This window comes from Cyprinus carpio, chromosome A23 (genome assembly GCF_018340385.1).
Source record: "Cyprinus carpio isolate SPL01 chromosome A23, ASM1834038v1, whole genome shotgun sequence".
NCBI classification, from domain to species: Eukaryota; Metazoa; Chordata; class Actinopteri; order Cypriniformes; family Cyprinidae; genus Cyprinus; species Cyprinus carpio.
The window spans coordinates 115,634-133,063 of NC_056594.1; the positions used below are offsets into that span (position 1 = coordinate 115,634).

The 17,430-nt window shown below is 38.5% G+C and overlaps 1 protein-coding gene across 1 annotated transcript; it reads left to right on the plus strand.

Annotated features, from left to right (window-relative positions):
• The first annotated feature begins 752 nt into the window (after window positions 1-752).
• Window positions 753-16,837, plus strand: LOC122135055 (troponin C, slow skeletal and cardiac muscles-like). The gene is made up of 6 exons (XM_042712501.1): window positions 753-943; window positions 8,360-8,390; window positions 14,835-14,981; window positions 15,326-15,440; window positions 15,526-15,662; window positions 15,809-16,837. Exons 1-6 carry the CDS (start codon window positions 788-790, stop codon window positions 15,838-15,840), a joined length of 618 nt encoding a protein of 205 aa, XP_042568435.1. The 5' UTR covers window positions 753-787; the 3' UTR covers window positions 15,841-16,837.
• Window positions 16,838-17,430: the final 593 nt, after the last annotated feature.

Consider the following 17,430-nt stretch of genomic DNA (forward strand, 5'->3'; position numbering starts at 1 on the left):
GTCTATGCTCAAGAAAGGTCCATTATGGAGCACACAACTGGATTAACTAACAGGTCAGTGGTTATGCCTCAACTTATAGCTTTATTATTATTTAAAATAAGCCAATTATGCTTGCCTACTGTGTTCTCCACAATGTGCCCCTTGAGGCACGAACTTAACATTGACCCTGAAAGCCAGATGAGCAATTCAGTCCAAATAACCTGGTCATGGACAAACCCACAACCATAAACTATAAAACAGTACTTTTCTATACCCACAAATTTGTAGTGTTTCCTCTTCATTTGGAAATATCTGCCCATTGATACATCTATTTTCCTGACTCTGTAAAGCTTTGACACAATCAGTATTGTATAAAGCGCTATACAAATAAAGGTGGCTTGATTTGACTTTAGGCATAAATTTGTTAGCATTAGGGCTGATTATTTCCTAGATAACATTTGCCTTTGAGTGTTTATGTGTGTATCCAATTTGCCAGTGTTTCTCCTTTGTATTTAATACTGGAGCTGTTCTGCTGAACTGATGCAGTTACAATATTTAGTATAGTGCATATTGTGCATTTAATATAGTGATGCCTTTGTCTCTGTGTCACTCCTGAATACATGGCAGAGAAATGCCTACAAATGACACACAGACCCATTATTTTTATTTTATTTTATTTTATTTTATTTTGCAAGTGAATTTCTTTGCACAGTAACAAGGATTAGATTATTTTGCTGATAGTCTGCCCTTTCATTTTTGACTCCCACCCCCCATCATGACCACATAGCTGTTTTATCATGCTCAAGTGATGGACTGTCTCAAACACAGTGGGGCAGGAGGGAACAGGCTGTCCTGCTCCTGCTATAAAGCTCATTTAGCACTGTGTTCTGCTCTCCACTCTCCACTAGTGCCAGCACTTCGTCTCCTCACAGGTGACACAATGAATGATATCTACAAAGCAGCAGTGAGTATATGCATTTGTTTTTGTTTTGTTTTTTTTCTGGCAAATTTTCCACAGAGAACTTTCTTGGCTTTCTTGACTTTAGTCAAGAGTTAAAAGTTGTAACATCATAATATTTACCTATTCATGGCTGCACTTTTGAAGAATAGGGTGTTTTCCTTGACATTGTCTTAGTGTTGAATATCAATCTTTTTTGTGTCTGTTTATTGATGGATTTGCGGACACATTCATGTTTTTAGAATTGTGGATTAAAATATGTATTTGTTATGACGTAAAAAAGATAAAATTAGACCTTTGGGGCAAGACATCTTTCCCAGAACTGGCACAGAAGGCCCAGAGTGGAATGTTGATAGTGATATTATTTTGTTTAATTTTATTCTTATTGTAATTCATGGGGATATTATTCATTAACTGTACATTTACTTTGATTCATTCATTAAAACCTATAATCTAATTGAATTGAATAAATTGCTTGAACGTGAGTCATATACTGTAATAAATTTACCTTTCAATACAATCTCTTTTACTCTTGTTATCATTTATTCAATTGTTCAACTAAATTCTAAAAACTCAATTTTAAATAGAGTAGCTTATTTAGTATTTTACATTAATGATACATTATTATAACTATTACTATTACTATTGCGACAACAGTGACTAAATAATTGCAATTATAATGTGTTTAAATGTTAATCATACATACACCACTCAAGCCGGCCAACTTTATGCCATGAGCCTTAAAAAAGGCAGCTCAAAATACCTTGACTCTTGAGTATTATCAGAGTTAGATAGGAGCTACTCGAGAGAGAGCAGAGACACTATCATTCATGACTACACATGGAGCATCTCCTACCTCCCATGGCTAATTTTGGCATGCTTTGCTCAGCCATGCATATATGTCTTCATGCTGGAAAAGCAGGCGCTTAAGATAAAACACTCAAAGTCAGATTCCAGCATTGATTTGCCATATGTGTGTTTGTGTGTTTGTGTGTGTGTGTATGTGTATGTGTGTGTTTGTGTGTGTGTGTCCTGTGTGTGTGTGTGTGTGTGTGTGTGTGTGTGTGTGTGTGTGTGTGTGTGTGTGTGTCTTCACTGATCTCTCTGAGATATACATGAGACTATAAGTCTGGGAGGAACATCCTGATGCATGTTTATGTATCACACCAGTCTGGTGGTTTGTGTCGGATCCAACATGGGACTATAGACAGTAACTTACTTAAAAGCTGCTTACTTAAGCAGCTGTCTCATGAGTTAGCTTTGCCGGATTACGCATCCATTGTTATTCCACCTCATATCATGTCCTTTATCTGCGGTTTGTTATTTTTAACACCAGAGTACCTTTATCTGCTGTGTGTTATCCACATTACTCAGATCTAACCATCCCTTTGGATAAAATATGGGTTTGGACTAAAGCAAACATGTTGCTAATGAGGACACAACTTTTAAATATCCCATACGCAAATGTAATACATGTACATATATTAAAGGGGTCATATAATGTTGCTAAAAAGAACATTATTTTGTGTATTTGATGTAATGAAATGTGTTTATGTGGTTTAAGGATCAAAAAACACATTATTTTCCACATACTGTACATTATTGTTTCTCCTCTATGCCCCGCCTTTCTGAAACGCATATTTTTTTACAAAGCTTATCGGTCTGAAAACCGAGGTGTGCTCTGCTTGGCCAGCTATCCAGTGTGTTGTGATTGACTGAATACCTCAAGTGTGTGATGGAAATGTTACACCCCTTGTCATACTGGGGGCAGCTGTGGCCTAATGGTTAGAGATTTGGACTTGTAACCAGAACGTCGCAGGTTCGAGTCTCGGTACTGGCAAGAGTTGTAGGTGGGAGGGAGTGAACGAACAGCGCTCTCTTCCACCCTCAATACCCATGGCTGAAGTGCCCTTGAGCAAGGCACTGAACCCCCAGTTGCTCCCTGGGCAGCTGGATATAGCTGCCCACTGCTCCGGGTGTGTGTTCACTTCTCACTGCTGTGTGTGTGCACTTGGATGGGTTAAATGCAGAGCACCAATTTCGAGTATGGGTTACCATACTTGACAAATGTCACGACTTTCACTTTCATACTGTAATGCTGTATCCCGGTCAGAACACTGGCACTACAAGGCAAAAACAATAAAACCCATTACAAACAAACCATTTGTTGCATCCAGTGGGGACATGCATATTTTGCATGTCTCTCTTTGTTAACACACCTGATTCAGATAATCAGCTCGTTAGAAGTGAGCTCCCATTGACATGGTCCCTACACAGTGTTCATTGCTCCCTACTCCCTGAGCAGGGGAAATCTGTTGAAGTTTACTTCACTTTGAAACATTCATTCATGGATTTGCGCTGCTCAGTGTCTTCACACACGGACAAATGTGTCATCATATCCCTCTGTAAATAAATACAATTTAAATTCATGTCTCGCTAACTTCAGTTCACTTTGAATGGAACATATACGTTCACTTTGAACTGGAATCATGGCGGAATATACTGTGACGTCCACTTCACAGGGCACTTACGTTCAAATAGAACAAACGTCTGAAGCCATAAGAGAAACATACAAAATATGCAGAGCAAAGGGGGCGCGAGGACTGGAATTGAGAACCGCTACTATACACTGCTCAAAACTCACATTTGAATCATCAGTGGCAAATCCTTTACATATAAAAACATACCTACAGACTGTGAGTCAGAACAGCCGGCATTGTAGTCTTCTCTCAACACAATTGAGTAATTGTGTTCCTATGGCTCAGTGGTAGAGCATTGGATTAGCAGCACAAAAGGTTGTGGGTTCAATTCCCAGGAAACACATGTTAGGTAAAAAAATGTTAGCCTGAATGCACTGTAAGTTGCTTTGGATGAAAGTGTCTGCTAAATGCATAAATGTAAATGTTTTCTCCCAGGATCAGGGAACAGTCCTCCATAAAATGTGCTGCACACATCTAAATATTTGGGTTAAACTGTTCTGGAACAGTGTTGTAAATACAACTTAACCACCGATTTCTAGTTGTGTCCTCTTTTGGAAGGCCAAACAAAGTATTTTCACTTTCACAATAAAACAGTGTCTCCACGACATGGGGCTGGCAGCAACAGCGAGAATCAAAGATTATGCCTTCTTTCTTTGCGTGAACATTTGGGCAGCGTTATGCAAATCTTCCCACATCGTGACGTTGACATGTGGGGGCTTGTTTAAATGAGCCATTTTAGGAGGGCGTGGACGAGTCTTAACTTTTATAAAGAATATCTCTTTGGGTTTGAGACTTTAGTCTTTGCAACTTTACAGATCTTCTTTATGCACAAAGAGCTTGGAGACGTTGCCACAGTTCTTCTGGATTGAGTCTGTCTCAGTTTCTTCTGTTTCTTCATGTAATCCCAGACGGACTGGATGATGCTGTGATCAGATCTCTGTGTGCAGCACTGGCTGCTGACTGACAAATATCTCACTGGATTATTACAATTAATGACAAAAGAAATGTTTGGAAATGTAAACTGATATTTCCTGCTGACACACTACAGCAAAAGATAGAAATAACTGACTTAAAACAATTTTATTTATTTATTTATTTATTGTTTGTTTATTTGTGAAAATACTAATGACCTAAGACTTTTGCACAGAAGTATATAATATACAAGTTTCACTTTTTGAATGGAATTAGTGAAATAAATCAACTTTTTGATGATATTCTAATTATATGACCAGCACCTGTATATATATATATATATATATATATATATATATATATATTGCTCTTCTAAAACTCCTTTCTTTGTATTGGTCTTAAGTTATATTCTAATTTTCTGAGATACTGAATTTGGGATTTTCCATAGTTGTCAGTTATAATCATCAAAATTAAAAGAAATAAACATTTGAAATATATCAGTCTGTGTGTAATGACTGAATATAATATACAAGTTAGAATTTTTGAATGGAATTAATGAAATAAATCAAGTTTTTGATGATATTCTAATTATATGACCAGCACCTGTGTATATATATATATATATATATATATATATATAAGTATATATATATATATATATATACAGGTCCTTCTCAAAAAATTAGCATATTGTGATAAAAGTTCATTATTTTCCATAATGTAATGATAAAAAATTTAACTTTCATATATTTTAGATTCATTGCACACCAACTGAAATATTTCAGGTCTTTTATTGTTTTAATACTGATGATTTTGGCATACAGCTCATGAAAACCCCAAATTCCTATCTCAAAAAAATTAGCATATTTAATCCGACCAATAAAAGAAAAGTGTTTTAAGTACAAAAAAAGTCAACCTTCAAATAATTATGTTCAGTTATGCACTCAATACTTGGTCGGGAATCCTTTTGCAGAAATGACTGCTTCAATGCGGCGTGGCATGGTGGCAATCAGCCTGTGGCACTGCTGAGGTGTTATGGAGGCCCAGGATGCTTCGATAGCGGCCTTAAGCTCATCCAGAGTGTTGGGTCTTGCGTCTCTCAACTTTCTCTTCACAATATCACACAGATTCTCTATGGGGTTCAGGTCAGGAGAGTTGGCAGTTGGCCAATTGAGCACAGTAATACCATGGTCAGTAAACCATTTACCAGTGGTTTTGGCACTGTGAGCAGGTGCCAGGTCGTGCTGAAAAACGAAATCTTCATCTCCATAAAGCTTTTCAGCAGATGAAAGCATGAAGTGCTCCAAAATCTCCTGATAGCTAGCTGCATTGACCCTGCCCTTGATAAAACACAGTGGACCAACACCAGCAGCTGACATGGCACCCCAGACAATTACTGACTGTGGGTACTTGACACTGGACTTCAGGCATTTTGGCATTTCCTTCTCCCCAGTCTTCCTCCAGACTCTGGCACCTTGATTTCCGAATGACATGCAAAATTTGCTTTCATCCGAAAAAAGTACTTTGGACCACTGAGCAACAGTCCAGTGCTGCTTCTCTGTAGCCCAGGTCAGGCGCTTCTGCGCTGTTTCTGGTTCAAAAGCACACGCCCGTGCACGGTGGCTCTGGATGTTTCTACTCCAGACTCAGTCCACTGCTTCCGCAGGTCCCCCAAGGTCTGGAATCGGTCCTTCTCCACAATCTTCCTCAGGGTCCGGTCACCTCTTCTCGTTGTGCAGCATTTTTTGCCACACTTTTTTCCTTCCCACAGACTTCCCACTGAGGTGCCTTGATACAGCACTCTGGGAACAGCCTATTCATTCAGAAATTTCTTTCTGTGTCTTACCCTCTCGCTTGAGGGTGTCAATGATGGCCTTCTGGGTTAACCTCTTACCCATGATTGCGGTTTTGAGTAATGAACCAGGCTGGGAGTTTTTAAAAGCCTCAGGAATCTTTTGCAGGTGTTTAGAGTTAATTAGTTGATTCAGATGATTAGGTTAATAGCTCGTTTAGAGAACCTTTTCATGATATGCTAATTTTTTGAGAATTTTGGGTTTTCATGAGCTGTATGCCAAAATCATCAGTATTAAAACAATAAAAGACCTGAAATATTTCAGTTGGTGTGCAATGAATCTAAAATATATGAAAGTTTAATTTTATCATTACATTATGGAAAATAATGAACTTTTATCACAATATGCTAATTTTTTGAGAAGGACCTGTATATATATATATATATATATATATATATATATATATATATATATATATATATATATATATATATATATATATATATATATTCCAAAAAAGTACTGTACAAATTGTGAATAAAAACAGAATGCAATTATGTGTACGTTTCAAATTTCAATATTTTATTCACAATACAACATAGATGACATATCAAATGTTTAATCTGAGAAAATGTATAATTGTAAGGAAAAAAATCATGGCATCAATCTCAAAAAAGTTGGGACAAGCCATGTTTACCACTGTGTGGCATCCCCTCTTCTTTTTATAACAGTCTGCAAACGTCTGGGGACTGAGGAGACAAGTTGCTTAAGTTTAGGAATAGGAATGTTGTCCCATTCTTGTCTAATACAGGCTTTTAGTTGCTCTACTGTCTTAGGTCTTCTTTGTCACATCTTCCTCTTTATGATGTGCCAATTGTTTTCTATGGGTGAAAGATCTGGACTGCAGGCTGGCCATTTCAGTACCCGGATCCTTCTTCTACGCAGCCATGATGTTGTAATTGATGCAGTATGTGGTCTGGCATTGTCATGTTGGAAAATGCAAGGTCTTCCCTGAAAGAGACGACGTCTGGATGGGAGCATATGTTGTTCTAGAACTTGGATATACTTTTCAGCATTGGTGCCTTTCCAGATGTGTAAGCTGCCCATGCCACACGCATACCAACAGAGAAGCTTCTGAACTGAGCGCTGATAACAACTTGGGTTGTCCTTGTCCTCTTTAGTCCGGATGACATGGCATCCCAGTTTTCCAAAAAGAACTTCAAATTTTGATTCGTCTGACCACAGAACAGTTTTCCACTTTGTCACAGTCCATTTTAAATGAGCCTTGGCCCAGAGAAAACGCTTGCGCTTCTGGATCATGTTTAGATATGGCTTATTTTTTTACCTATAGAGTTTTAGCCGGCAACGGCGAATGGCGCGGTGGATTGTGTTCACCGATAATGTTTTCTGGAAGTATTCCTGAGCCCATGTTGTGATTTCCACTACAGTAGCATTCCTGTATGTGATGCAGTGCCGTCTAAGGGCCCGAAGATCACGGGCATCTAGTATGTTTTTCCGGCCTTGACCCTTACGCACAGAGATTGTTCCAGATTCTCTGAATCTTTGGATGATATTATGCACTGTAGATGATGATAACTTCAAACTCTTTGCAATTTTTCTCTGAGAAACACCTTTCTGATATTGCTCCACAATTTTTCGCCACAGCATTGGGGGAATTGTTGATCCTCTGCCCATCTTTACTTCTGAGAGGCACTGCCACTCTGAGAGGCTCTTTTTATACCCAATCATGTTGCCAATCGACCTAATAAGTTGCAAATTGGTCTTATATGTACATTTAACTTTTCCGGTCTCTTATTGCTACCTGTCCCAACTTTTTTGAAATATGTAGCTCTCATTAAATCCAAAATGAGCCAGTATTTGGCATGACATTTCAAAATGTCTCACTTTAAACATTTGTGTTATCAAATGTTGTGTTAAACATGTTATCTATATTCTATTTGTGAATAAAATATAAGTTTATGAGATTTGTAAATTATTCCATTCCTTTTTTACTTACAATTTGTCCCAACTTTTTTGGAATTGGGTTTGTACTGTATATTGTTTGTTTTGTTTTGTTTTTTTGCCTCCACTTATTTGTGATTTACACAAATTATACTGAGCAACAGTATAATGCATACTGTAATGCATGTTTTTGTTAATGTACGAGAGTATATTTTGTGTGTATACAGTATGTGCTGACTCTGTCATGACTATTGACTAATGGATGTCTTCAACAGGTAGAGCAGCTCACCGAAGAGCAGAAAAATGGTATGGTATAATACTATGCAGCAAACAGCATTTGGACTCAGAATGGCCATTAATATTATATGATAGGCTATATGTTCTATAATGTTCTATATATATTCTATAAGATTACAGCTTTTTTGCTACCTACAGTGCTGTGAAAAAGTAAGTTATAACAATGTAAAATAATAACGAAAATGAGAAATGGCCCACTTTAAGTCCACACAAACTATTTCAGTTGGATTTGAGACCTGGGGCCTCATTTATAAAATGTTGCGCAGAAACAATCCTAAATTTGATCTTACGATCATCTCTCAGATATGCACATGAGCATACACACAGAAAACGCACATGCTCTCTTTCAGATGTAAAATCTATGAATCGAAATCATCTTGAACTTGTGCAAATGGTTTCATGACCTAATTAATGTCATTAATATATAAACGATCACCAGTCATCATCCAAATTCTTTCATTTAGAATAGCAAGCCGCATAAACAGCTTACATTTCCAAAAACCTGCAGTATTATGGAGCTTATAATATGACAAAACTAATTGAATTTGTATTGTGTAAATTTGAATTATTGACAAGTGTCATTTGAAAAACCTGAATATTACGTGGCATTTAACATAGTTCTGAATTAGATTTTTTTTGTTTTTTTTAACTTGAATATTAAACATCTGAAATTTAACACAACTTAATATTTTTATGGCAGAGTTTTATAGACATGTATTTTCAAACAGCAGTTTGTTTGTTCTGAGATTCAAGTTTTCAAGATGAAGAGGAAATTTGGAACATCAAATTCAATATTCTTAAATTCAATATGCAGAAATTCAGATTTTATAGAAAGGAGGTCAGAGTTAATCCACAGGGAAGAATAGATGATCTCCAAAAAGTCAAACAAAGCATTTTGGACAATTAGTAGTTCTTCTTCAGGAAGGAGATGCTGCATTGGAGGACGCTTTGGGAACACCCTTCAGCGTGACTGGCTCTGAATCATGTGTAATCAGTCCAATGGATGGGCGAGATGTCACAGGTGGGGTGACGCAGTGACCAGGAAGGTTAAAAGCACATGCGGTGATACCGGCGTTTAGCCTTGTTTTTTTGTGTTTGAGCTATGTGTGTGTGTGTGTGTCAGTCGCTATTTGTTGTGAGTCTTATTAGCTTTCTGTCTTTCAGCAAGAGCGCTGTGTGTGTGTTCAGTCAAGAGAAGTTTTGGGCGAGAGCAGACAGCGTTCAGGCTGCGTTTTTTTCCCTGCCCGCAACAGAAAAAAATTTGGCTAGGGACACACACAATTTGTGTGTTGTTTGCTTGAGGGCGAAGCATGCAGATTCAGCTCCCGGGGGAGTTGACGGCCCGCGATGCAAGCATTTGTTACTGCTTTACTTCACTCTCAGAAGGCTCTCTTTGAGGAGGGAGCCTTCACTGGTGTTTCTCGCAGTGCCGGCCCCGCTTTCACCAAGGCGGAGCGGTGGCTGTGCTCGCGGGTTTCACTTTCGGATCCGGTGGAAGGAATGTAGACGGGCGAGTCGCTATCTTCTTCCTCAACCACCAGATCCGGCATCCACTCTCAGGGTTTCAGAAGCCTGCACTGTGGTACTTCCCCCCCGGGGAGAGGGCGCGATGCTCTACCTGTCTTTCTCCGATGAGATTGATATGGAGGGCATTGATGAGCTCGCCAGTTGCACAAGCATCAGTTACACAAACATATTATGCCTGATATTATAATGAGAAGCATTAATGAGGAGTGGCGCTCACACAGTCGGCTCTCGGGGGGCTGCTTTTCCCGCTGTTAAGTGCTCCGCTCTCGCTGGGCACGCTCCGAGGAGTGTGTCCGTGCATGTGATCTTGCGGTTGCGGTCCCGCTGCTGATGAGGCATGGCGGCAACTGTGATGGCGGGGAACACACATGATCTGGCGGACGGGTTGGAGACGGCTCGTCCTATCTCCATCCGTGTTCCCTAGATCTAGAGCTCGTTCTCGAAGCTTGGAAGCCCACTCTGCAGTTTCTTCCCCCTATGAGTGAGAGCTCGCTGCAGCATTCATCTTTCTCTGAGGAGATTGATGTTGTTTGAGGCAACGCGTATATAACATCATTTCAATTTTTGATGTGAATTTTTCTACACCAGACCGTGTTTACTTGTCTGGTTGTTTGACTACATTTAATTCTGAGGAATAACATGAAATATTAGAATTAGACTATGAGAAATTAGATATATAAAGGGGCTCTTGGGATAAAAATTTCTCGAGTGAGAGCACGTGTTTACCTCTCTTTGAGGTTGAGGATATCAGCAAGGGCTGCTGGGGGGAGCAGTCCCAACCCTACCGTGTTCTAGCCCCTTGTGCTGGGGGTGTCACTTCTCATACTCCGCAGAGTCTAGAGTCAGAGTGGCGCTCCCAGGCAGAAGGCTTCTAGTGGAAGGTGGTTCTGCAGACCGTCATTCTCCCTGGATAGTCTTTGTCGTAAACGTCCTGATACTTAGGCCAAGAACTTTTTGAGGGCCAGCTCCCTCTGGGGAAGAGCGGTGTACACCGCATTACACGGTGCCCGTCTCTCCTCAGTGCCCTCAGGAGATCAGTCTGCCAACCCTGCCGTGATACCACTTGGCCTGCTGCACATGAGACCCCTACGGTGGTGGCTCAAGACCAAGGGGTTCTCCCCGAGGGGAAACCCACTTCGCATCATCAAGGTCACGCGGCGATGCATACGTGCCTTGGGCATGTGAAGAAAGCCTTGGTTCTTGCCTCAGGGCCCAGTGCTGGGAGCTCCTTGTCACCGTGTAATGCTAGCGACAGACGCATCCCTCCTGGGGTGCGGTCATGAGTGGTCACCCTGCCCGTGGTCTGTGGAGTGGTCGCCATCTGACATACCAGATCCTTGTGTGGTCCCAGGGCAATCTCCTGGGCATCTGAATATGGGAGCAGACATCCTTTTGAGGGAATGGATGCTTCACCCCGAGGTGGTGAAGCAGATATGGAGAATTTTTGGCCAGACTCCCAGGTGGATCTGTTTGCGACTCGATAGACATTGCACTGTCCCCTCTGGTTCTCTCTCTGACTCAAACAGCTCCATTGGGCTGAGGCTTCATCTGTACGCCTTTCCTCTGATTGATCTGCTCCCGGGAGTTCTGGAGAGAGTGAGAGTATGGTGAGAGTATGGTTCTCGGACTTGATTTCCCTCCTAGACGGCTCTCCAGGGGGAGATTCCCATCAGGATTCCCACCGGTGTTTAGCCTCTAGGAATGAAGCAAGCGCTGACAGGGATGCCGGAAGTATGGCTCCTGGGACTCAGCGTCTCTTTCCCTCGAGGAACCATGGTTACATTCGTAATCTGAGACGTTTTCTGGCGTGAGTGTGCGGTTTAAGATCTACCTGATCATGAATCGGCCAGAGGTAGCCTAAGTGATTCTTAAACATTTATGGTTTATATAATTATATGTTAGGTTAGTATTCTCAGAATGGGAAACATTTGTCTATGTGGTCTCTGGTGTTTGTTTTAAAGTATATTTGGTGTTAAAGTGATTAGCATGCCACCGTGTCTACAGAGAATGTAAGCGGAAGTAAAAAAGACAATAGAGCCCATTGATTATAATCAGTGATATTTCCTACACAGGATGCGCTGCGGTGAAACACTTCCGGGCTAGACATGGTGTAAGTGTAATACATAAGTCTGTTATTAATGCATTTCTGCTTCATTCATTCCATGATCGGAAACCGTGCTTTGTAAACTGTGTTTTGAGCAGAAGGCATCGTCAATAAACATTACAGTATAACCATTCATTTCCGCTTAATATTATGCACATTAAATTAACATATATAATCATAATTTGCCCAGATATATATCGTGAATAAATATATATATATATATATATATATATAGGTTTGTAGGTTCATACAGTGTGCCTCTGTAGTCTTGTACTCCTCTGTAACAGCGTCCAGAATAGATTATTTTTTATATGAATAATAAAATCACTATATAGGCTCATTTCAAGTGTTTAGTATCATCGCGCTTACTGTATGACATGGATCAATCCTTTATTTTTATGTTTTTCCTGTGGAAAGAACTTAAAATAAACGTGTGACTAGTTGACTAGAAAAAAACTTTAGTTGGGGGCAGGCTTGGCACAAGGAACCTATCCATTTTTAAAATAATATGCTGACATTATGAATGACTGCAAATACAGTATTGCAGTCTTACAGTATTGATAAAAGTATTGCATTGCACGAGTTATCCATGTGAGTCAAATGTTTTTATTTTATTTCATCTTTTTTTATGTATGGGGGTGTTAGCCCCTAGCGCCACCCAGTAAAGACTATTATAGTGACAAACAGGAGTCATAGGCGTGCATGTGTCTGTTATTACTGATGCACAAACAAACAGTGTATCTGCACTCATGTCGCATGGATGGCTAAAACATCATATTTCTGCTTGAACACAGTTCTGTATATTCATGTAGTTGTCAAAATTTATGTATAGCAAGTGTTTTATAACAGATACTAGTTTTGGAGAAGTTTCTGAGGATCAGTTATGTACATATGGACATCAAATCCTCAAATTCACTATTCACTGGATGACATCGACCCGCCTTTTGATCACTGAGTCTCCACACATTCAGAATGTTTTTTTATTTTTCAGTTGTACTTTGGTGTTTAGTTATTCTGCATGGATCTGCGTATCTTCTCCCTGTGGTCTTGTTTGGTATGGCAGGTTAATTTGTGCTTATTTATTAAAGTTACTGTATAATTAAGGTTTATGTACTTTTAAGTAGCTATTTTTAAGTTGTAAAGAATATCTGTTGTGACATTTTTACAAAGTATGTATTGGTTTGGAGAGGAGGGGGGCCTTGGAGTAAAAAAGGTTGAGAACCACTGGCTTAGACACATGTTTCACATGCTGAGAATGCTAACCTAACATATAATTATATAAACCATAAATGTTTAAGAATCACTTAGGCTACCTCTGGGTGATTCATGTTCAGGTAGATCTTAAACCGCACGCTCATGCCAGAAAACTACTAATTGTCCAAAATGCTTCGTTTGACTTTTCGGAGATCATCTACTCTTCCCTGTGGATTAACTCTGACCTTCTTTCTATAAGAACTGAATTTCTGCATATTGCATTTTAGAATATCGAATTTGATGTACCGCATTTCCTCTTCATCTTTAAAATTTGAAGCTGTATTTTTAAAAACTGGATATTTGCAGTCTAATATTTCAGAACAAAAAAAAAAAAATCGCTGTTTGAAAATACGTCTATAAAACTCTGAAATAAAAAAATATTCAGTTGTGTTAAATTTCAAATGTTTAATATTTAAGTTCAAAAAAATCAAATTCAGAACTGTTAAATGCCACATAATATTCAGTTTTGTTAAATGACACTTGTCAATAATTCAAATTTACACAATACAAATCAAATTGTTTTGTCATGTTATAAGCTCCATACAGTACTCCAACAAGAAAAAGTGCATAAGTCTGCTCAGACCCTGACGTAACGCTATAAGCACTTTTCCACATCAAAGGCAGTTTTTATAAATATGAGCGCTAGTGTGGATTTAAGCGTATGCACACTCTAAGATCAAATTTGTGCGTACGCACGCTTTATAAATTAGGCCCCTGGACTTTACGTTGGCCATTCCAAGTCATTCGTTTGTGGTTTTGCATTATTTGGGTCATTGTGTTGAAAGGTCCACTTACAGTACACTTTGGCTTTAACTTTTTAACAGATGGCCTCATGTCATCCTCAAGCACTCTTTGATATAATGTAGAATTCATAGTTTATATTATGATAGCACGTTTTCCAATTTCAAAGGTAAAATACAAACAAAAAATTAAAATACTCTGGTATTGCTTCACAGTTGGTAAGAGGTTCTTTTTTTCAAAAGCAGAGTGGTTTTTGCCAAACGAGATGTTTGAACTCTATGTTAACTCATCTGTCCATAACACATTGTATTATAAGTTTATTTTGGTGTTGGACAGCATCTTCTTTTTGTGAAGCCTCTTTCTAATGGTTAATTCATTTACATTTGTTGTGAAGAGCTGCCTGTAGATCTTACAGTATGATGACACCCTGGGCTTCTTTTGAACTTCCTGTAGTATCTCACGCTTTGCTTTTAAAGTGAATTTGGTGGGATGGCCCAGCCTGGAAAGATTATTCTGTCAGTTTTTCAAAGCCATCTCCATATGTAGATTATATTACACACAATGGAATGATAGAATAGCTTTTTCACAGTACTGTATGTTTTTAAATTTGAAACACCTGTAACATTGCAGCACTACCAATGAAAAGAAACTGCCTGAATTTAACACCCAACTAATAAAAATAAAAACAATAACAATAACCTGTGTGCAATAATGATTTACTAAACTGACCCACAATAAGAATATCATTAAGTGGTTCATGAGAGAGAAACTGTGCTGTACTGTACACAACAAATAGCTAAAGATCTACGTTCTGTTCTGTTTTGTAGAGTTCCGCGCAGCATTTGATATTTTCGTTCAGGATGCTGAGGATGGCTGTATTAGCACTAAGGAGCTTGGGAAAGTGTTGAGGATGCTGGGCCAGAACCCCACGCCAGAAGAACTCCAGGAGATGATTGATGAGGTGGATGAGGATGGTAAAGTCCAGAACAATCTAGAATTAGTAACGTTCCAGAACCCTAATTTGTAATGAAACCTAACTTCATTTACTCACACTCATGTTGCTGCAAACTTAGCAAAAAAATAATCTGTATAACTACCAAGTAGTTAGTTATTTTTTTTACCGACTTGTTTACTATTGATACTAATCTCCATATTTTACTGAATAATATATTTTGTAATAACTGAAAAACAAAAGGAACATTCTACAGGAAAAAAATTAATAAAATGCAGAATTAAAATGTCTAAAAATTAAATGTCAGTGGAGGTACTGTCATTAAAATAAGCTTGTGCTAAAATAATTGTTGGTGTACTTATGCAGGCAGTGGTACTGTGGATTTCGAGGAGTTTTTGGTCATGATGGTGAGATGCATGAAAGATGATTGCAAAGGAAAGTCAGAGGAAGAACTGGCAGAACTCTTCCGTATGTTTGATAAGTATGTTTGTTCTTAAACTGAACTGAGAGAACTGACCTTTGGTGGGTGTAGGGGTTTCTAATGGGTTTTGAATGTACCTGGATAGGAATGCAGATGGTTACATTGATCTTGAAGAACTGAAGCTGATGCTGGAAGCTACAGGTGAAACCATCACTGAAGATGACATTGAGGAACTGATGATGGACGGAGACAAAAACACTGATGGTAAAATTGATTATGATGGTAAGCAAGCATTGTGTTACAATCAAGTTAAATGGAAGTAAAAAATAAATAAATAAATAATTCATTTAAAAAAGCAACATAAAAATAATGCAGATGTATCCCAATGTGTCCTATCTACAAACATTTCCACTATCCTTCTATTGCAGAGTTCTTGGAGTTCATGAAAGGGGTTGAATAAATAATGAAGAAATGTCTTCCTGGTGTTTCTCCCTGTATTGTCTGTATACAAAAGGAGAGTAAATATTCAAGCTTGATAAGAAAGGTCAACAGAGAGTCCATCAGTCCATGATGTATCATTATTGTGCTTATAATTTTCAGGTCAATATTTTCAGAAGATTTGGTTATTTTACACGTGTAAACACTGATGTCAAGGGCAATTTGTGAAGACTTTGCTTGGGTTTAATTTGTCTAAGTTAGACTTATAGCATTAAACTTATAGCATAGTTTTCAGTGACAGTATTTATTGGGCGGTGTGGTGTGTTGTAGTGGCTGGTTTTTTTGCCTGAAGATTCAGTCCCCTAAAAAGCAAGCAATGAGACATACCACCCTGACCAAGACACTAAACCTCAGGTTACTCCAGGAGGACTTAACCTGTAAGAAGTGAACTTCCAGAAAAGTTCAACCCAAATATTCAGATGTGTGCAGACCATGACTAAATGGATGGGTGACTAGAAGTCAGAAATAAAAAGAGAACTACATTTTGAGCATGTTTTCGGCAGGATCTAAAAGAACAGTTGGCCGAGATGACTACCAAAACAAACATAAAATCCAAGATGCTACTGTTCAAATAGAGGAAGCCAGACATTCTTGAAGACATCTGGCTTTCAGGAAGGTATCCAGGAGAAAACTGATGTTTTCAGGAGAGGAACAGAGGAGAGCTGACTTTTGTCTAACCCCGTCACGTAGAAAATGTTGAACTATACTATACCGACTGTTCATTATCAGATTGCAGAATTATAGCTATGGGAAATTATATATTAATCCCCCTCCTGACATGAGAAAATGTACGGATAGGGAATATACTGAATAGTGTCTGTATTGTGTTAAAATGAGCTTTGGTCATAAATAATGACTGATATAAGTAGTGCTAACTTGTGCACCACGATTCATAGTTTGCCTTTTTTTTTTCTTTTTTTTTTTTCATTGGTGATTAAAGTCCACGTCATTGTCACAAATTTTCCCTCTTGATTTAAAAAAAAAGTGTTGTTTTCAGGTTTATGATATCCTATCTCTAAATGTGAATGGGCTATATTTAAAGGAGTTGCCTGGCAATTAAATTAAAGAAAGAGAACATTTATTTAGCATTTTTGCACAAATTTTCAATGATGAACAATTACACACTTTTACAATATATACTCATGGATTCAAACAGGGATAAATGTTATTGGACTACGGGGAGTTGATCTTATCTTGAGGGTGAAAGTAGCAGACTGGAAAGCTGTATGTGAGACCCCATTCTCCTAACTCAACCTGGGAAATGTAGTTTTTAAAGATGCCTATTGCTATATATTAGTCTGGCACAAAGACATAAAATTAACCCTGATCAATACTGCAATACATATAATAGCTCTAATGGAACTGTTTTACACAGTTCAGTTGGGAATGTTTTATGGTCTTAAACTTTTTGGTCAGATATTTTGCTAGAAAAGATTTTCTTTTGCTCATTGCAACTAAGGTCTAAGGTATGCTTTCTGGGACTTACACAGAAACTTTCTTGTGATTTTTGTTGTGTTGAAATATTTTTACATTGTGCTTGCAAATGTACAGT